The sequence below is a fragment of the Hippocampus comes genome, unplaced genomic scaffold, assembly GCF_001891065.2.
Source record: "Hippocampus comes isolate QL1 unplaced genomic scaffold, H_comes_QL1_v1.1 scaffold142, whole genome shotgun sequence".
Lineage (NCBI taxonomy): Eukaryota > Metazoa > Chordata > Actinopteri > Syngnathiformes > Syngnathidae > Hippocampus > Hippocampus comes.
Genome location: NW_017805482.1, coordinates 805,381 through 826,597, shown reverse-complemented (window position 1 = coordinate 826,597; position 21,217 = coordinate 805,381). Strand labels below are relative to the sequence as shown.

The following is a 21,217-nucleotide window of genomic DNA, read 5'->3' as shown; positions in this document are numbered from 1 at the left end:
GCTTTCTGCAGCTGCGTCTGCATGGCTACCGCGCCAGCCTGCTCATGTCCACGCTGCGCAACCTGGCCCACTTCCTGGAGGACGACACGGCGCCGCAGGTGCTGCCCATGGAGATCAGCGTACAGGACATGCACATACACTTGAAGGTGAGCGGCGGGAAAACTTCACGGTACCCAAACGGAAGTCTAAGGTGACTTGAGAAACAGTTGATACGATTCGTTGTGTGTTTTCTTTGCCGCAGGACGACGGCCAGCGTGACACCCCATCCGAGGCGGAGCCCATCACGCTACACGTGGACAGCCTGCTCATCCACCGACGGGACGACGGCGCCTTCTACGTCGGAGGTGAGACCACCTGCACGTGAGGCTTTGATAAGCCGAGGTTAAATAACTCTGCTCGTCTCCTCCCCCTCATAGTGGACACGGAGGCCAAACGTTCGGTGACGGCGGATGGCGCCTTGAGTCCCGTCACCGAGGTCACCGTCGCCGAGGCCACGCAGACCCGCGCCTTATCCGCCAGCCCCACAAAGCATGAACAAGTGAGTAAGGGCCGTTGCGGGCGTTTTTCGACGCACACGTTACACGACGACTTCTCCCGCAGATGCTGACGGATGAGAACGAATGCCTGAAAGTGGAGCTGTCCCGGGCCAAAATGGCGCTGGCCGAGGTTCAGATGGAGAGGGACTCGCTGCTGCACCAAATCAACAGCCTCAAGGTCAACACCAGCTAGCCGCTCGCCACGTGGAGCTAGTTTTTTTCCTAACTTAATAATTCCTTCATGGAGCAATGCAGAGACTCAAGTAAAGTACTTTTTTTTTTTTTTTTTAAATTCCAGCAAAATGATGTTTTAGTGTGTTATGATGTGGGTTTGGACAATGGTTGCGTCAAATCTTCTTAGTGAATGTTTCTGAGGAATGTCGCCGAGAAAAGATCAGTTTTGCACATCCTGCTCTTATTTTTGTGTGTGTGCGTGCGTGTGTGTCCTATCAGAATGTGAGAGCGCTTTTGTACACAGATCTGAACGGTTCCACAGTGTTGAATGTGCGCGTGTTGTTGAGAACAAGCATTTCATTCCCCAGATGAGTTTTTCTGGGTTGGGCCACTTCCCAGCTATTTTTATAGGAAACGTGTACAGCGTGTACACCCGCACAGCTTCGCCTCATTGATCTTTGTGCATCTTTCTGCGTGGTTGGCCGCCATCTTGTTTGAACTGTGTAAAAACGGAAGAATATTATCATGTCATATTTTGTCTGTCAAAGCTGCTGAAATGCTGATTAAAACATGTGGGCGGGGTGAAAAAAGACCATCCACTCAGACATCTATTTTGGCAGAAAGTCTTCCTCACTCATTTTAAAATGTTTTATTTAGTCTTGATTTTTTTTTCATTATTAAAAAAAACGTTTACATTGAGAATTTGTAATAATTCTAGCTTCAAAAGAAGCGTGGCGCTACGCATCCTCCTATTAACGAGCGTCAAGTGGCAGCTGCTGACACAATTTCCCAATTCAGCATGTTCAACATTTTATTTTGAAGTGTCGAACAAAGGCAAGGCATCCTTTGTCTTGTCTTCCACGCACAGACTGTAAGTCAACCGTCCTTGTGCAGAGAAGGAAAATGATTACTCAAGTAAAACACAGAGCCACTCGCATGCAGACACGGTCACGGCAGAGTATCTCTTTCGCTTTGCAGGTGGTGACAGGTAGTGGATGATGACAGTTACGTTTTTCCCTCGGCTCCAAGTGTCATGTGATTGTCATCACATGATCCTGTTGAGACTCGCACCGACTGCGTCATCATTTTCAAACAGATGGTGGAGAATGATCAATGCCAAACACATTGCGTGGCTCCAGGCGAGGCTGGAGCTTCTGTGCTCATTCCCATAAATGCAAAACTGTAATTCAATGAATGACTAAGAAGAAAAAAAAAAGAGAATCAGTGGAAACCCCCAACTTTATTTATTTGTTTGTTTATTTATTTGATCAAAACATTTGTTTTAATTCACAATAGGTTGCTAATCAGTATGTCCTACGCCGGGAGGATGTCAGTGGGTTTTGAAATTTGTTACGGGCTATTTTCAGAGAATGTACAAATAAATGTTTCCTACTCAGATTCAGTTCGGAGAGTTGAAATGGTTGGGAAAATGTAACTGTTAGCAACTTTCGGATGGAACCCAGCAGTTCCAAATCTTTTTGCATGCGCTGCACCACTCGAAATATCATATATATGCTCTTATAATGAATACCATGGGTGTATCCTTTGACTTAAAACGACACATTTATACAATTTCTTACTTTAAAAAAATAACTGAATGAACGCACAGCACAAGAGCAAGACCATGATTTTGTAAAAAAAACATTATAGAAATGCTCTAATAGACCTTAAATTACAGGTATGGGGGTGGGGTGTAATTTTTAAAGTGGATTTAAAAGCATTTCCACTTAGAGCTAACTTCAGTTCTGTCGGCAGCCTATTCCATTTGCAGCATAACAACTAAATGCTGATGCATTGTGTTTGCTCGGAACTCTGGGCTCCACTAATTGCCCCAAGTCTCCTGACCTCAGAACCCTACTGGGTTTATATTCCATGAGCATTTATTTCATGTCTTGAGGACCTAAGGCGATCAGTGATTTTTGGAACAGTAGCCTCATTTTAAAATTTATTTTCCAGCTGATTGGGAGCCAGTGTAAGTCTTTTGAACTGGAGTAATATGTTCTGATCGCTTTGTTCCGGGAAAAATCCGAGCTGCAGCGCTCTGAATGAGCTGCAGCTGTTTGATGCTCTTCTTAGGCAGTTAAGTAAGGTCTAACTTGGTTCTCAGTCCGATGCAGTTCAGCAAATGGTGCAGGTTGGGCGTCCATCTTAAAAGGGTTTGTGTGTGCTTGCACCCCCAGGCCCCCAGCAAGCAGGTGATGCACTCCTGGTTGCAGCAGCTCCAACAGAAGCGTTGGGAGTTCAGCAACTCGCGAGGCTACGGGCAGAGGGACAGCTGGAGCTCACCCACCTTAGCCTACCCGATCAGTGGGCTTGTAGCCGAAGACAATGGTACGAAGGTACACACACATACGCGCGCGCTCACACACACACAGTCTGATGGGTTGATATTTGCACATTGTTATCATTGTTATCATAAAGGATATATTAATCTTAATTACTTTGTTGCCAGTCTGCCAAGGCAATGCAGAAACCCCAGAAAAAACACCTGTGGTTGAAAGGCTTTAATGAAACATTTTCAGCCCGAAAAATCCTTGCCGTGTGTTTGTTTTTTTCTCTCCATTGCACTGTGATGATATGCGAGTGGGGGGGGGGGGGGGGTTGTTGTAGATAAGACCCACGAGGTCAGTCAAACATTCAATGAAGTCTACCGCCAGCTGCTGCAAATTGTTAAACATTCCAAGTTTTTGGGACTGAATACTTAATATTGAGGAGACATTTAATGAAAAAAGTATGCAAGTTCAGTAATTTGTCATTTTACTGCATTTGTTTCAATGGTTTTCAAATTATAAAGTGGTGCCTGCTTTACACTACACTGTCGCAACACATGAGATTAGATTAGTTTGGACAGGTTAGCCTCATGCATCCATCCATCCATTTTCCGATCCGCTTATCCTCATAAGAGTCGCGGGGGGTGCTGGAGCCTATCCCAGCTGTCTTCGAGCAGTTGTCGGAGTGCACCCTGAGCTGGTTGCCGGCCAATCACAGGGCACACATAGACAAACAACCATTTACGCTCACAATCACACCTCGGGACAATTTTTGTCTGTTCCATTAACTTGCCGTGCATGTTTTTGGAATGTGGGAGGAAATCGGAGTACCCGGAGAAAACCGACCAAGGCAAGGGAAGAACATGCAAAGTCCACACAGGAAGGCTGGAGCCGGAATCGAACCCTGCACCTCTGCACTGTGAGGCCGACGTGCTAACCAGTCGCCCACCGGGCCGCCTCTCACACGTCCATGTTGCAATTTTGACTTGTCAGCTCCGCAGTTACTGTGTCTCCCTTGTTGTTAACTGATTGTGTCCCTTGTTGGCTAAGAAAAGCAACATAATGTGTGCTTGTGTGTGTGTGTGTTTCATGCTTTGTAAATGAAATATAACCATTTAAACTCATCAGTCTAATCTGTTCCAAAGCGCTGAGCAAAGAATTGGTACACACGCTCAATTTGGCGAGCTCTAGCCGTATGAAAAATCCGGTCTTAACAAAAATAACAACGGTCACCGCTTGGACTGCTAAAACCGGCGTTCATATATTCGAATGAATTATTATGGCTGTGGTTTGCATTGTTGTGGAACTGTAATGCATCATAGTGAGAGCGGTTTCTGATATTTTGCTCATCTTATTCGTAGATATCAGAATGGGGGGGGGGGATTAAAAATGATTTAACAGTACCGTATGATAATTATGACTGTGAATTCCAGATGCGTTCCTCTTTGAGAAGCTCAGCGACAGCATGGAGAAGGTCCGCAGTGACTTTGCCTTGGAGTCCGAGACTGAAGGCGGTGGAACGGTTGGCATCCAATCGGCAAGAGGGACGTCCACTTCCACAAATACCCTCAATTTCTCGCTCAAGAATTTTGGTACAGAGCTCAGGTTGGTCCTTTTTTTGTCGAATGTTTCAACGCTATATCGCGGTCGCCGACCACAGCCCTGCTCCATTGAAGATTTTCGTGTGGAACACACCGACAGCAGATGTTTATTGAAAGCTTGGAGAGCATTTAATTTTTTATTTTTTTTTATATTCAACTACATTGACAATATTTTTCCAAAGTGTGTTTTAATCATGTGTTTTAAAAATGTGTGGATCTGTAAATGATTAATCCGGTCACGGTTTAAATACATCACGTCTATCCCCGAGTCCCTGCTGAACAGGCAAAACAAGTTCTGGTGTGAAGAGGGAAGGCATTGCCCCCCTTGCTTCTTTTTAAGGTGGATTGCATCTTGCAAGAGAGGAAATTGTTACACTCCCTTGCTGTTATCGGTCACTGACATGAACAGTTCCCCTTCTGTGGCAAACAACATGATTCAACACTCAAATGACAGCGATCTGACATGCGAAGTGCCACATTTGTGCCGTCAGAGCGATTTAAAAAAAAAAAAAAACCTTGTCTGTCACGATGTATCTTGTGGCGTTTTTCCGCAACAAGCGACTCCCAATGTCAAACCTTTATTGAATCAGATGACCTCACAGTGTTTTCTTTGTCAGGAATGAGTCAGGCAAAGCTGACTAGGTTGTGTCCCTTTAGGAACTCCATGTCATATCTGCGACCGGGTCGGGGAGGCGAGAGCAGACGCAGTGTGTTTTACACCGGCAACAACAGCAGTGCAGATGATTGGGAGCTGGTGGACGCTCCACCCAAAGACTTCCCCGAACACAAACCTCATCCAGACACTCACAGGCGTACGTCCACAACCTCTTACCTCACTACGCTACCTCTCTTTGCCTATGCTTCTTGTTTTCATAAAGTCAATTGAATGGAAAAAAAAAAAAAAAAGAGTCTCGACATCTTGTCTCTCAGATTCCTTTGGATCGGCGTTTGAATTTGTGCGCAACTCGTCGAGGCCGAAGAGGCCTCTCCTCCGTGAAATGATGGGCTCCGGGAAGTTTGGCCGCAACGCGGCCGAGATCCGCAGTGCAGAGAGCTCCCCAGTGGAGTTTAACGGCAAGTTTTTGGAGATGCAACTTCGTCTCCAAAGCCAGCAGGAGGAAGTGTGTCGCATGCAACAGGATCAAGCCAAACTCAAGGAGGAGCTGGTCAGTCAGAAGGTTAGAAAGGATGAAATCAACCTTGATTCACTGACGCAGAGCTCGTTTGTGGTTTAGACTTTTTTTTTTTTTTAATGCGGGGGCGGGGCGGGTGTAAGCATCCATCCATCCAGTCTGCTCAGGGCTGCAGGGGAGCTGGTGGCATGACCCAAGCAGTCTATATTTGGCCCTGCTTGCGAAGTGCAAGAACAGGAAGTTTCTGGTGCCTTTTTCCACTAGTTTAGTCCAAGGTTACAGCTAAAACTAAAATTGAAAAAACGTTTTCGTTGACAAAATAATATAAAAACACAAATGCTTTTCAACAAAAACTGAAACTACATCTTACGTTTGTAAAACTGGTTATAACTGAAGCGAAAAAGTTCCTAGTTTCCGTTTTTGTCAGTTCATACAGCTTTCAGGTGTTTTTCCCCCCAGTGTATTTATTTCAGTCTTGCTGTATATCTGTACAGAAGAAGGAAGATCAAAGAGTCATTTGAGAATTGTCTCTTTTTTTATGCAATACTTTGTGACCTTTTTTTTTCTTGCACACAAGAAGAACTCCATATTTTAAAACAAAATAAAACGAACACTAAAACTAATAAGAAAACTCAAATAAAGCATTAAAAAATAGAAACTAATAAAAAAAACTGTTCTAAAAGCTAATTAAACCTCACTGCATTAAAAAAAAAAAAAAAAGTAAAAACGAAATAAGACGAACTGTAATGACAAATCCCAAACTATTGTAATGTTGGTTTGGATGCAAAATAGGCCACAGCTTGGAAATATGTATTTCTCACTATTTAACTCATTCAACATACATATACACATACAGAGTGGCTGCCTTTACAGCAGCTCCTATACTTTTTGTCCTTCTACTTTCTTCCTTTCATAACTTTGCTGCTGTAAATTGGAAATTTTTCCATTGTGAGACGAATAAAGGTTTTCTTATTCTTATTCTTATCTTCACATTCCACTAGTATTTGTTGTAGTTTAAATTTCACATTTGACGTGGCTTCAATGACGAGACCCCCAGATCATTTTCACGTTTGTCACCGTTGTTGCCTGATATTGCGTTAATCAAATAAAAATGTATTCATTCAATCAGGAGCTGGTGAGACTATTGCAGCAGACCTTAAGAACATCCCAGAGCGATCGCCAGCCAGCACATCGTCCACTGCCGCCTTCCGATTTATCGTCCGCCGAGTCCAATCAGACTCACCACCAAGAAGTAAGCCCGGAGGAGCTTGCACGTTTAGAGGCCCATGTTGAGGAACGAGATGGACAGATCCAGTCCCTGTGTGGCCATATGGAGCGTTTGGCCTTGGAGAAGGAAAGCCTCCAGAAAGAGCTGAAGGGTCTAAAAATCAAGGTTGGGGAGATAAATGACCAGCTGGGCATGCTGATGGAGACCATTCAGGCCAAAGATGAAGTCATCATGAAACTGTCGCAGCAGAGCTCTGAGCTGAGCGGGACTCCAAATGATGGTTCACCGCCTCCCAGAAAAGATCAACAGGAACTGGACATCCTCAAGGTACCGCAGTCCACACAAGACTGCTCAGCTGTCCTCAATGTTTTTTGGGCCATGGTTCGGTTTCACAAAAAGTCATATTTTTCTCATTTAAAATGGATGTCGTGGCACAATAAAGGTGAAATTTATCTTCTCCTTTCTTGATTTGATCTTACGATGCATTTCACTTTCAGGACAGTCTTCAAGGGTATAAAACCCAAAACAAGTTTCTAAACAAAGAGATCCTGGAGCTGACAGTGTTGCGCCGAAATGCTGAAAGTCGTGAGAAAGCCTTGGAGGCAAAGGTACAGTACAGTACTGTTGGGTGTATTGCTACGAAAAGAAAGAGGAAGTCTGAATCATTCTTCGGGGAAGTCCACTATGACTTATTCTCTTTTTATTTTATTTTTTATTTTAACTGTGTAGTACACAGCCCTGGAAGCCAAGCTGTGTCAGGTGGAGAGTAAGTATCTGGTGCTGCTACAAGAAGTGAAGAACCCAGTGTGCTCATCTTCGGAGCCGAGTCCTGCTGGGGAGGTCATCTCCCGATTGTTGGAGGACGCCCTACAGTTGGAGAGCCCCGAGCAGGAAGAGAACCATGTCTTTAGACCCAACACTGTCAGGTATCAAATAGACACACATTTAAGTGCTCCCACACAATACATAATAAAGTCAGCCTTAGTTTTTTTACTTTTATTTTACACATAATTAAGTCTCACTACAAACTTTGTAAATATGGTCTCACGTTGCCCACTCATAAATAATGGAAAACATGTCATTGAGTAAAACACAAACATTCTAGTCACCGGACCTCTGAAATGAGGAAAGAGCCTCATTAAAGGGGCTTGTCTGCTATGCCCATATTTGGATTTCCTAATTTCTAAGCGTTGCCTGTGGGATCTCGTCAGTGGCCAGTGTGAGTTTTAGTGTATCTCTGTCACTGTATGTTTCATTCAATTATAGAACAAATATTTTTCCCCCTTGGTCTCGCTACTGAAATTGTACGAGAAGTGGGAATGATGTGGTGTCCCGTTTGTGGATTAAACTGGGGTGGAAATGAACGAATGATTTTAGAGACATAATGTGTGTGCATAGTGCGCACCAGCGTCAGAGCAATGTGCAGTTGCTCAGTTTAAAGGGAAAATTGCAGCTCACCAAAATCTCAATTCACCAATTCAGCAAATTAGAATGCTACATAAGAAAGAACAATTTTTAAAATATCACAATTAGGAAAGAATTCTGACACATTGTAATTGTTTATGATTTTTTTTTTTTTTATTTCACAATTCAAAAGCAATGTGTGATTTCCGTTGGTTAAGTTTCATAAAATGTTCATTTATTAGTATTTTTCTCAGATTCGCTGTGGTTGTGACCACTGTGGTGGTTTTCTTTAATGAACAGAGTTTTCCCAACAATTTTGTCCATGTGTGTAGATATTTAATCTAACAAGTCCAAAACCTGGCTGGTGTCACATCTCCCACCTCAAATTAAGGCCACCTCTCCTTTGTGATGTCATCAACAGCGAGTATGACGTGTACGGTTTCAAGACGTTGCCCGAGGAAGAGGAAGAGGAGGAGCGCCTCGTCGCCAAAGTGAGAGCCTTGGAGCTCAAGTCCCTCTCCTTGACGGATCAGGAGGTGTCTGTCGGCGTCAAGTGGGAGAACTATCTGGCCGGCACCATGAACCGGAACTTGGTTCGCTCCCCCGAGCTCAAAACGCTGATTCGCTGCGGTATTCCCCACGAGCATCGCTCTCAGTTGTGGCGCTGGTGCGTCTCCCTCCACGTCAAGAAGTTCCGGGATCACTTGGCGGCCGATTATTATGAAACGTTACTGAATGTGGCCCGGGACAAACCCAACCCTGCTTCGAAGCAGATTGAGCTGGATTTATTGCGAACTTTACCCAACAACAAGCACTACTCTTCTCCCAGTGCGATCGGCATCCAGAAGCTCAGAAATGTTCTGGTGGCTTTCTCCTGGAGAAATCCGGACATCGGCTACTGCCAGGGACTAAACAGGTAGTTAAGTACTTCTGTCTCAGCTCAGATGGAGGGGGATTACGTATGATTTTTTTTTTAACCCTTTCAGGGACAGCGGTTACTACAGTAGACAGCTTATGTTACCAGGTTACATTAGCAATGTCAAACATACGGACCGCGGGCTGAAACCGGCCCCCAAGGTGGTTCCATCAGGCCCACAGGATCATTTAAAAGTGAAAAAATGCATAATAGACATGGAATGAATATTTTTTTATAAGGTGCAATTCATGAAGTATCCGCAAGGGGACACACTGTTTTGATCAGAGTAGAAGACAACATTGTTTTGATCAGAGAAGAAGACAACAGCAGTCTCAGTCTGTCACTGAGACAGACCCAACACAGCAGACGTGATTAAGGACATGTGAATACTTTATTCTTTACACATTTAATAGCACTCGCCTTAGTTTGTAAGGTGTAGGCTGGGATTAAATTTCGATTTTATATGCACATGTGGAAATGGTTTAAAAATTCCCATAATGTGAAATGAGTTTGACACCCCTGGGTTACATTGTGCATGAAAGGGTTCATATTAATTCTACTTTACTTGGTCTACTGGTGATACAACAAACATGCAGAGGACATATGGTTCTTCTATTTTTAGTTTGACTTTTTCACGACACTATAACTGAAATTCTCTGCTGATTTGCAATACAAGTAACATAGCCTATAGGAGGTTAGTGTACTTATAGATGCCCAAAGAGGCAAAAGAGAAGTTTCTGACTTTTGACATGTGACACAATATTTATGTACTTCCCATATTTTGCAGCCGATATATACTTTTCACCCTCAAACTACCCATTTTAAGCGCATCATGTTTGATCTAAATGATAATGTGTTGGGTTTTTTTTTTTCTTCATTAGATTGGCAGCTATTGCGTTGCTGTATTTGGACCAAGAAGATGCCTTTTGGAGCCTCATAGCCATCGTGGAAGTGTTCATGCCGAGAGATTACTACACCAAGACTCTGCTCGGCTCGCAGGTACACAAACATGCGGGTGTGTCGTGAGTTTACGAGCGGGCAAGTCAAGTCCAAAACATCCGGAATAAAAATATCTTTTATGCAGCAAATGGATGGATATACAGTATATCTATCTATCTATCTATCTATCTATCTATCTATCTATCTATCTATCTATCTATCTATCTATCTATCTATATATATAGAGAGAGAGAGACACACACACACACACACACACACACACACACACACACACACACACACACACACACACATTTTTCAAACTTGCGCAGCCCTAATTAAATCTTCATACGCAATGGCACGTCTGCGCAGGTGGACCAGCGTGTGTTCAAGGACTTGATGAGCGAGAAGCTACCGCGACTCCACGCCCACTTTGAGCAGCACAAGGTGGACTTCTCGCTCATCACTTTCAACTGGTTCCTGGTGGTGTTTGTGGACAGCGTGGTCAGCGACATCCTCTTCAAGATCTGGGACGCCTTCCTCTACGAAGGTCCAAAGGTCAGATGGTCCACCAAATTCTGGGCAGACTGTTAGGTGGAGTATCCTCATAGCATTCATGCCCCCTCCCATGCTTCCTTTTGACGCTTGGGGAAAAATATTGATTTAAAGAGGAGATGATTGCAGTTGTAGCTTGTGGTCAGTTATGTTGAGAACAAATATTGCATTTAAATTCACGTCATCGGTATAAGAATGACTTATTTGCCAACTTCCCTCGACAGATTATATTTCGCTTCGCCCTTGCTCTCTTCAAATACAAGGAGGAGGAGTTTTTGAAGTTGCAGGATTCCACCACGATCTTCAAATATCTCCGTTATTTCACTCGCACAATCCTTGATTCCAGGTAAGGGAAAACTCCAGCTGTCACTCTGACTGGGATTTGCTGTGTAAATGAAGCCATTATAGACTTTTTTTTTTTAATGCACGTACTGGGTGATACTACAATAACTCAAATTTCTGCTAGCAACTCAAGATGAAAAAAAATATGTCTATAAATTGAGATACCACTTTTTTTTTTCTTTTTAGGAAGCTAATGAACATCGCTTTCGTGGACATGAACCCGTTCCCGATGAGGCAGATCCACAACCGGCGTTCCTTCCACCTGGAGAAGGTCCGCCTGGAGCTGACCGAGCTGGAGGCCATCAGGCAGACCTTCCTGCGGGAGAGGGAGACGTCTCAGGACGGACGCAGCTTCGTCAGCGACGACGAAGAGGACAACTGAAAACCGTCTGGTCGGATGTGGTACAGGACAGGAATGTGCTTTGACACAGTTTGCGTTTCATTGTTGCTGGACTAATCAACTTGTGGACCAAAATATCGCAGCCTATCAGTATTCCTGCCTTTTTTCCATTTTTATGTTTTACATTGCTCTTGTGTCTTTACAATACAACTTGTCTTAACGTGGCTGTCCGAATCGGTTTTTGTTTCATTTGTGGCTGTAACATTTTATATGTACATGTGCATCTCAATCAATTAGTCAGTTGTGGAAAATGCCATTTTAGTGCATTTCAAAAAGTAAAAACATTATATAGATTCACTGCACACGGAATGAAATATTTCATGATTCTATTTCGAATTTTGATGATTAATAGCTTACCGCAAGCCAAAACTCACAATTCAAATTTCAAATATGTAATGTAATATTCCAGTTTTTTTGGGCCCCTTCTGAAAACTATTTCTGATTTTCACTTTTTGAACACCAAAAATAAACGTTTCTATGATATTCTAATTAATTAAGATGCATGTGTATGTACGTATTACATTTTGAAGGTTGATGTCATGACCACACAGCATGCCACTCTACATTTGCACCTAAATACCACTTGATCGCCTGTTTTGCTTAACTATTGTCAAATTTGCTCGAAAATGTATTCGATTCTGGTGCACACAACTCTTTCATTGTTTTATCCCAATATGTTTTTTATTTTTACATGACTTTTTTTAAATAAGTTGACCCCTCAGAATAATCAAGTTTGGTATTTTGTGACCAGGTCACACAACTGATGTGTGTGTGGACCGTTTCTGGCACGCTTGAACCGATTTTAATTTTATTAACTTCAAAGAAAATATTGTTTGATGACAACTTGTTGAAACGAAAAAAATGTTTGGGCCAGGACACCTGATGTGTGTTGATTGTTTTGCCAGTGCTTCCTGGACTTCAGTGCTTTTTCCTTTCATCAACTTGAACATTTTTACAAATGTCACAAAACTGTCTTATCCCCCCCCCCCCCCACCCCCAAAAAAAACACATTACCACTTATTTCCAACCATTTCTTAGCTGGACGATAGTAGCTGCTGGGACTGTTTTTTTGGGGGGGGGTCGCTCTTGCCGATGTAGTTTCATTCCATGTTCGCAAGGTGGCAGTGCAGAGTGGCTGTAGTTTCATTCCATGTCCGCAAGATGGCAGTGCAGAGTTTCTGTTCAGGCTTGCATGCTGTGTTTTATTTTTAAGCTGTTTCACTGTTTTTTCGGTTTCAGATGAAAACGTTGTTTTGTGGCTGAAGTCATTCAGTGGCACATTTGTTCTTTTGAGATGATTTTACTTTTCGATCTGAACACCGCTATTACGTTTGAAAGAAACAAATGTGGGTTTGGTCCTATGAATAAGATGCCAACAGGTGTCTCCTCCTCACTTGCCTTCTGTTTGTGCTGACGTATTGTTCCGATAGTCATTTTTTGCACGGGAAATGCTGTTAGATTTCTTTGCTGTCTCTTATTCTTGTGATGTCCGCCAGACTAATGTGACATTGTTTTTGGTTTGAATTTCAAACTAATGGAAATGAAAAGGACGAGAGCAGGGCTCCCTTAACATTTTCCAAGAGAGAGGTTACATTGTGTGATCCCCCCCAACATTTGCCACTTTACAAAGACTAAGCTCCATTCCAATACATGTTTTTCCCTTTCTGTTGCTCGTTTTTGTCAGCATTCTATTGCACACTTCCGAATACAGTTCCCTTCAACGTTACCTGTTTATTGTTGCAGTGCGAAAGGTACGTCGTAGTTTGTCATTCTGTTCAAGACATGTTAATGAATAAAATTCAAATGACTGATTGTGTTGTGAGTAAAAGCGGTCATATTGCTGCAGTAGCACGCTTCCTCTCGTGGGCCTTTTCATAAGAGGAAGCATCAGTGGGAGGGACTTGGAGTCACACAAAAGTGTGATGTTACTGCCATGGCGTGACACAAGACAGACAACACAAGAGGCTGAGTGAGGACACCGGAGCAACCTCTGCATCTCATACAAGGTACCTCAATAAATACATTAGCAGCACTCCCACTACTAACAGTACGCTTTTGCCCTATATTTACAAAGCAAATATTGTCATAACAAGGAGCAGAACTCTTTGGCTAACCTGACCCAATTATCCCCAAAGCTCCTTTTATTCCTCATAATCCTGCTACATTCCGAGCCTCTGAAAAACGGTTCCGCTGATGCTGCTCGGCACTTTTGTAAATTGGATGCTCAATGATTTATTCCAAGATGTAGTGAAAGTGGGTCCGGCTCTGAGATGGAATGCTTCTTGTAGCAAGCCAGGACATGCACAGTGAGAGACCAACAGCAGTCACTCCTTCGTGTACGTTTGTGTGTGCAGGAAAGTGGATTTAGTGGAGCGCACACACTGTGTGGAAGAGATCATCCATATCAATGAGGACACCTGGCATGGCGCTTTTCAAGCAGCAGGCTGTGGAGGACTTCTATGACATCGGGGAGGAATTGGGGAGGTGAGTGCAGTCAACTTCTTTCAATTCAGTCGTTCACACTTTAGGAGGAGGAGTGGCATTCGGCTCTTGACGCACTGCTGCTCTCGTGTGTGTGTGTGTGTGTGTGTGTGTGTGTGTGTGTGTGTGTGTGTGCGCGTGTGTTGTGAAAGAGTCTGAGTCTAATGTGAGAGTGAGTGTGTTAGTGTGTGTGAGAGAAAGGTATTGTTTGTGTGAATTAGTGCTTGTATAAGTGCGTGTGTGTCGTGTGAGAGTGAATATGTGTGTATGTGTAAGTGTAAGGCATTGATTGTTTATAGATGTGAGAGTGTGTTAAATTGTGTGTACATAAAGTGTTGTTTGTGTGTGTGTGTGTGTGTGTGTCCTGTGAGTGTGCATATATGTCATAGTGTAGGTATGTGTGAGAGTAAAAGAGTGTGAGTGTAAGTGTGGGAGTGAGTGTGTGAAATGTGTGTTGGGTCGTGTGGCTGAAAGAGAGAATATATGAGAGAGTGCAAATGAGTGTGTGAAAAACTGACAATGCCATGTGTGTGTTTGTAAGTGTGCGTACAAGCATATGCGTGAGTGAGCGTGAAAGAGTGAGAATGTGTGTGCGTGTGAGCAGCGGCCCTGTAAAACTTGGGAGTGTTGCCCGCGTTTGAGTGAGAGCAGGTCTTAAGGGCAAAAAGCGCAACAAGTCACGATTTGATGAGTCGCCTCATGTGAACGAGCCCCACCTGAGGGTGGAGGATCCTTGTGCTGAGTGAGACTTGGGCAGACCCACTCGACTATAGGACAGACCAGAACTGGCGGCCAAGGAGAAAGTTGGCAGCGCCCAGTCCCATGTGAGGAACCTGCGAGTCCATTTAGCACTGACAGAAATCTTCCCTGGTGACAGATTGACCGGGAGGGAGAGGAAAAGCCTGTCAACGTTTCACTAGTAGTCCAAATGGTCCTCTTGACCCAATGTTTGCTGTCTGTTGTCCCACCCTGACACACTGGACGAACTGGAAAGAGACTGGCAGTCGTGTTTGAATATACTAAGAGAGCAGAGTGCTTAATTTGAGCCTAATGTTGGTGTGTGTGTACACCCCTTCCTTGATCCTTGTCCCGGTTTTGACGGAATCGTGGGCTCGAGTGTCAGAGGAGTCGAGTTTTGAAGTTCCGCTGTATAGTAGTCGTAGTGGGCAAAAGTGTTGTTTTGTATATTTGGAGATGTGGCGGTGGTCTGCGGATTTGCAATTATTGGTTGGTTTGTGGGGTTCTTTTTCTGATTAAGTTTTAGAATAGGGGTAGGCTTCGATTTGTAGCGATACTCACATGCTCGATAATCACAGTGAAGATCGGGGGGGGAAGACATTTGAACAATTGTAAGTTAGCCTGAAGGGAATGAAAACGCAAGTGCATCTTGTGGCATATTATGAGTTCAAACAATTGATGATATGATATTCTGCGTTTTCTATCGGAACCGAATATTGCTATCATTTTATTTCCAGACAGCTCTTGTATTGGATCTCATCGTTTTCTGCAGGGGTACGTCATGCTGTGGCTGCTGGCTGCACATGCCATGCAACACAGTGGTTTTACTGAGAACTCGTTGACGCATTGTCAAAACAAACGTGTCTGAGTATTTTATGACATTTCGCTCACTGCGTAGTTCCTGACCAAATGAAACAAGACCAATGTGTGTAAATTGCAGCCAAGGGAAATGTTTTCAGTCTTCAAGAAGGCTTGAAGACGGCTGGGGCCCGCACTGGGTATGTTGACGTTGGGGGGGTGACAGGAAAATGGTAAATAGAAAAGGGGATTTACACAATACATGAGGGGGTCATCCAGAACACGTAGTCAGTTTAGGAGCCATTCTTGCTGCATGAGGAATGTGTTTACAATTGAGGGAACTCTTTGTTGACCTTTTGCTCATTCCTCTGTTCAAGTCCGATGGAGGTCATCACATAACTGTCAGCAGAATCTGACACGGACACACCTCCCGCAAGGCGCTTTTGTGACCTCATCCTCAAGTCAAACCATTTAAGGTGGTTTCCCTTTGCCCCCTAACACAAAAAATGTGCATCTTTGACAAAAAAATATATTTGATGAGGAGACTGAAATGACATTCAGGAGAATGCGGAATGCGGACCCTTGTCAAAGCCAAGCAATCATATAACATAAAGTTTGTCAATGAAAAAGTGTGGATTTGTTTTTGCACAGTAAAATAATCATATTCAATAAATGCTATTCACAGATGCAAACCAAATTTGCAGAGAATATTTGGAAAAAGCTCTTTTTATAAAGTTAACAAAAATCTATTAAACCTATTAAAAGATCATCCATCTATTTTCAGATGCGCTTTATCCTCACAAGGGTCGTGGGGTGTGCTGGAGCCTATCCCAGCCGTCTTCGGGCAGTAGGCGGGGGACACCCTGAACCGGTTGCCAGCCAATCGCAGGGCACACAGAGACAAACAACCATCTACGCTCACACTCACACAATTTAGACAATTTAGAGTGTTCCGCATTCCATCTGTTTTGGAAGGTAGGAGGAAAGTGAAGTACCCAGAGAAAACCCACGCAGGCACGGTGAGAGAATGCAAACTCGACACAGCAAGGCCGGAGCTGTGTATCAATTCGTGGATACTGTATAGAGCAAATTGAAATGAAAAAAAAAAAAACATTGAAAGGGATATTTGGAAAATGTTTCTTTACCAAAGATGAAAAAAATATAATAAATCATTTCAATCACTATTTCGTGAACAAATCTGTTTTATTTCTTTTAACAATAAAAGTAAACAATAAAGAGTAAGTACAAACTACTCCTGAGAGTGAAGCAAATATAAATGGAAAAAATTAAAATACAAGAATATTTGGAAAGGGGTCTTTTCCCTTTCAACACTAAAATGTGAATAAGAAATACAATTCTTGAATACTGAAAAAAACTTAAATGGGTTGGGAGTGTTAAAAGAATTTTCAACAAATGTTCATTTTGCATAGTTGGGGGGAAAAAAATCAAATAAGAATGAATAATACATATTAAATTGTGTGTCTGTTTAATTCACGAGGAACCAAATTTAAATAGCACAAAATTAAAAGACTATTTGCAGTATGTTCTTTCCCACCCCCCAAAATCATAAAATGTATGTGACTTGACATAAAGCAAAAATGTAACAAATCTTTGTATATTTGGAGATGTGGCGGTGGTCTGCGGATTTGCAATTATTGGTTGGTTTGTGGGGTTCTTTTTCTGATTAAGTTTTAGAATAGGGGTAGGCTTCGATTTGTAGCGATACTCACATGCTCGATAATCACAGTGAAGATCGACAAGTATTTAACACAGTGGTTCTTAACCTTTTAAGAGGTACCGAACCCAACCAGTTAATGTGCACATTCACCGAATCCTTCATGAGTGAAAAATAAATATATAGATTTTTTAAAATAAATTCAAGATACAAAAAAATGCATTTTTTTAAAAACAGAAAAAAGTAAATAAAATTTGAAGAGATAAGTACAGTATACTTTTTTTTTTTTTTAATTGTACGACCTACTATCACGACAGTCGCACGTTGACGACTGAGCGAACTAAATTTCCCGCATTCACCGATTGGACAAGCAACGTCATGTGATCATCTGCAGCCAGTGATAGCCAAGCGGGCGTGTTATAACTAATTAACATGTTGAGTCGCGTGTGCAACAAAACAATGGACGATATTTGACCTGAACATCCTATATTTTTTTTTGGTCGAGTATTTTTAGTATGTTGACATGCTAACACGCAGGATGCGCGTTTGTTTTCATGCGCATGACTTCCTTTCATTTCCGACAGCACGTATAGCCACATCCTCAAGAGACCAACATGCTTATATGTGGACACACGTATTGAGACAGATGGTAACTCATGGGGGGGAAGACATTTGAACAATTGTAAGTTAGCCTGAAGGGAATGAAAACGCAAGTGCATCTTGTGGCATATTATGAGTTCAAACAATTGATGATATGATATTCTGCGTTTTCTATCGAAACCGAATATTGCTATCGTTTTATTTCCAGACAGCTCTTGTATTGGATCTCATCGTTTTCTGCAGGGGTACGTCATGCTGTGGCTGCTGGCTGCACATGCCATGCAACACAGTGGTTTTACTGAGAACTCGTTGACGCATTGTCAAAACAAACGTGTCTGAGTATTTTATGACATTTCGCTCACTGCGTAGTTCCTGACCAAATGAAACAAGGCCAATGTGTGTAAATTGCAGCCAAGGGAAATGTTTTCAGTCTTCAAGAAGGCTTGAAGACGGCTGGGGCCCGCACTGGGTATGTTGACGTTGGGGGGGTGACAGGAAAATGGTAAATAGAAAAGGGGATTTACACAATACATGAGGGGGTCATCCAGAACACGTAGTCAGTTTAGGAGCCATTCTTGCTGCATGAGGAATGTGTTTACAATTGAGGGAACTCTTTGTTGACCTTTTGCTCATTCCTCTGTTCAAGTCCGATGGAGGTCCTCCCATAACTGTCAGCAGAATCTGACACGGACACACCTCCCGCAAGGCGCTTTTGTGACCTCATCCTCAAGTCAAACCATTTAAGGTGGTTTCCCTTTGCCCCCTAACACAAAAAATGTGCATCTTTGACAAAAAAATATATTTGATGAGGAGACTGAAATGACATTCAGGAGAATGCGGAATGCGGACCCTTGTCAAAGCCAAGCAATCATATAACATAAAGTTTGTCAATGAAAAAGTGTGGATTTGTTTTTGCACAGTAAAATAATCATATCATCGCTGCGCTCTTTGTTTCCCCTCTCTTACTGTATACTTCACTGTACCCGATGACATGATTCACATTTCGGCCCGCCACCAAGATAAAAGAACTTCCTCTTTGTAGTTGTGACACACACGGCACATGAGAATTGCTTCCCGCCGGCACTTTTATAGCAAGTACATGTATGATCTTGTCTTTGACTAGAACGGGGTCAACTTATCACTCGGGTCTCAAGGGGGGGGCGCGGGTCCCGTGAACAGAACAAGCAGAGGGAGTATTCCGGAATTCACGCTCTTTCATCTGTCTCCTCTCACACTTAGAAGAAGAGTTGTTATCATCTACAGAGACAAACAACCATCTACGCTCACACTCACACAATTTAGACAATTTAGAGTGTTCCGCATTCCATCTGTTTTGGAAGGTTACTAGATTCTACACCCTGTCCTCTTCCTCAGCTCCCCCATCCGATCGCGCAATCTTATCTGCATGGAAATTGATCATGATTTGTCTTCGCTGGCCTTTCGGTAAAAACCCACGCAGGCACGGTGAGAGAATGCAAACTCGACACAGCAAGGCCGGAGCTGTGTATCAATTCGTGGATACTGTATAGAGCAAATTGAAATGAAAAAAAAAAAAACATTGAAAGGGATATTTGGAAAATGTTTCTTTACCAAAGATGAAAAAAATATAATAAATCATTTCAATCACTATTTCGTGAACAAATCTGTTTTATTTCTTTTAACAATAAAAGTAAACAATAAAGAGTAAGTACAAACTACTCCTGAGAGTGAAGCAAATATAAATGGAAAAAATTAAAATACAAGAATATTTGGAAAGGGGTCTTTTCCCTTTCAACACTAAAATGTGAATAAGAAATACAATTCTTGAATACTGAAAAAAACTTAAATGGGTTGGGAGTGTTAAAAGAATTTTCAACAAATGTTCATTTTGCATAGTTGGGGGGAAAAAAATCAAATAAGAATGAATAATACATATTAAATTGTGTGTCTGTTTAATTCACGAGGAACCAAATTTAAATAGCACAAAATTAAAAGACTATTTGCAGTATGTTCTTTCCCACCCCCCAAAATCATAAAATGTATGTGACTTGACATAAAGCAAAAATGTAACAAATCTCCAACACAGCTCCAATTCATTTGACAAAGTTGATCAGTTGAAAGAATCTCCAATTATAAAACCAAAATAATGATGATAATAGTAATACAAATAAGAACACAGCGCTGACCTCAAGTAACACTCCCAGTTATGAGAAATGTAATTAACATCATCGTAAGCCCGTCAATTGTCAAAGCAGTGACTCAAAACTCAAAAACCTCCATGACGGAGTCACACACACTGGAAATGCGATCCCGCCTTTCATCATCCACCCATCGTTGACTCATCCAGTTCGCAACTCGGCTCCTTCAATTATGCATACGCGTTCGTCACGTGGCCCCCCCGCGATGTTACTGGGCTCAGAAATGTGTCAAACTAATAGACCGGCGCCACTTGTCCACACATTCCCCCGACCTTGGCTGTGGATAATGACCTTCAGCTGTTGGATGTGGAAAAACCGAACGGTGAAATGCGACTTTCTGTCCCGGCGGCCTAGCTTAAGGCTAAAATGGCCGGCACGCCCTACCCGTTGCGGAATACCGCCTGCGGCATCGCTGCGCTCTTTGTTTCCCCTCTCTTACTGTACTGTACCCGATGACATGATTCACATTTCGGCCCGCCACCAAGATAAAAGAACTTCCTCTTTGTAGTTGTGACACACATGGCACATGAGAATTGCTTCCCGCTGGTACTTTTATAACAAGTACATGTATGATCTTGTCTTTGACTAGAACGGGGTCAATTTATCACTCAGGTCTCAAGGGGGGCGCTGGTCCCGTGAACAGAACAAGCAGAGGGAGTATTCCGGAATTCACGCTCTTTCATCTGTCTCCTCTCACACTTAGAAGAAGAGTTGTTATCATCTACTAGATTCTACACCCTGTCCTCTTCCTCAGCTCCCCCATCCGATCGCGCAATCTTATCTGCATGGAAATTGATCATGATTTGTCTTCGCTGGCCTTTCGGTAAATATGTCATGTGCAGAAATCTGTCCCCTAAATTTGATGCCAACTTTCCTGAACCTTAAATCTTTTTTCTTGGCTGCACCCGCGCTAAAGTTCACATTCACAGAGTGGCCAACCTAGAGAAATTCACTTCCTGAACAATTTATCCGAATTTTCAAATGTTTTCAGTTCTGCCAAGAGCATGACACGGTGTGTTTAATATTAATGCTTCAAAGAATATTATCTCATAAAATTAATATAAGAAGTGACATTTCAACAATGCGCATACACACACACACACACACACACACACACACGTATAAAGGTAGGACACTAAATATATTCACATGAAGGCATTTTCAAGCGCCAAAATAAAAACAAGGCGGCCCGGTAGACCAGTGGTGAGTGCGTCGACCTCACAGTGCAGAGGTATCGGGCTCAATTCTAG

The 21,217-nt window shown here is 42.7% G+C and overlaps 2 protein-coding genes across 6 annotated transcripts in view; both read left to right on the top strand.

Moving 5' to 3' along the window:
* tbc1d2b (TBC1 domain family, member 2B) overlaps window positions 1-13,310 on the top strand; it is a 17,429-nt gene extending 4,119 nt beyond the window's left edge. The window contains exons 1-12 of one of the 4 annotated variants that reach the window (XM_019875918.1): window positions 2,807-3,041; window positions 4,414-4,562; window positions 5,237-5,393; window positions 5,512-5,759; window positions 6,844-7,269; window positions 7,440-7,550; window positions 7,672-7,868; window positions 8,768-9,262; window positions 10,144-10,261; window positions 10,574-10,759; window positions 10,981-11,102; window positions 11,285-13,310. In XM_019875918.1, the coding sequence (XP_019731477.1) occupies window positions 2,822-3,041; window positions 4,414-4,562; window positions 5,237-5,393; window positions 5,512-5,759; window positions 6,844-7,269; window positions 7,440-7,550; window positions 7,672-7,868; window positions 8,768-9,262; window positions 10,144-10,261; window positions 10,574-10,759; window positions 10,981-11,102; window positions 11,285-11,480 (2,625 nt within the window). In that variant the 5' untranslated portion in view covers window positions 2,807-2,821 and the 3' untranslated portion in view covers window positions 11,481-13,310. Of the gene's footprint in view, window positions 1-2,806; window positions 3,042-4,413; window positions 4,586-5,236; window positions 5,394-5,511; window positions 5,760-6,843; window positions 7,270-7,439; window positions 7,551-7,671; window positions 7,869-8,767; window positions 9,263-10,143; window positions 10,262-10,573; window positions 10,760-10,980; window positions 11,107-11,284 lie in introns of those variants that run through there. The other 3 variants (XM_019875917.1, XM_019875920.1, XM_019875919.1) reach the window with 3 other exon arrangements.
* Window positions 13,311-13,394: 84 nt separating this feature from the next.
* The window catches only part of dapk2b (death-associated protein kinase 2b), a 20,743-nt gene continuing 12,920 nt past the window's right edge, over window positions 13,395-21,217 (top strand). For both annotated transcript variants that reach the window (XM_019875928.1, XM_019875929.1), the window contains exons 1-2: window positions 13,395-13,504; window positions 13,853-13,982. In XM_019875928.1, the coding sequence (XP_019731487.1) occupies window positions 13,906-13,982 (77 nt within the window). In that variant the 5' untranslated portion in view covers window positions 13,395-13,504; window positions 13,853-13,905. The remainder of the gene's footprint in view (window positions 13,505-13,852; window positions 13,983-21,217) is intronic.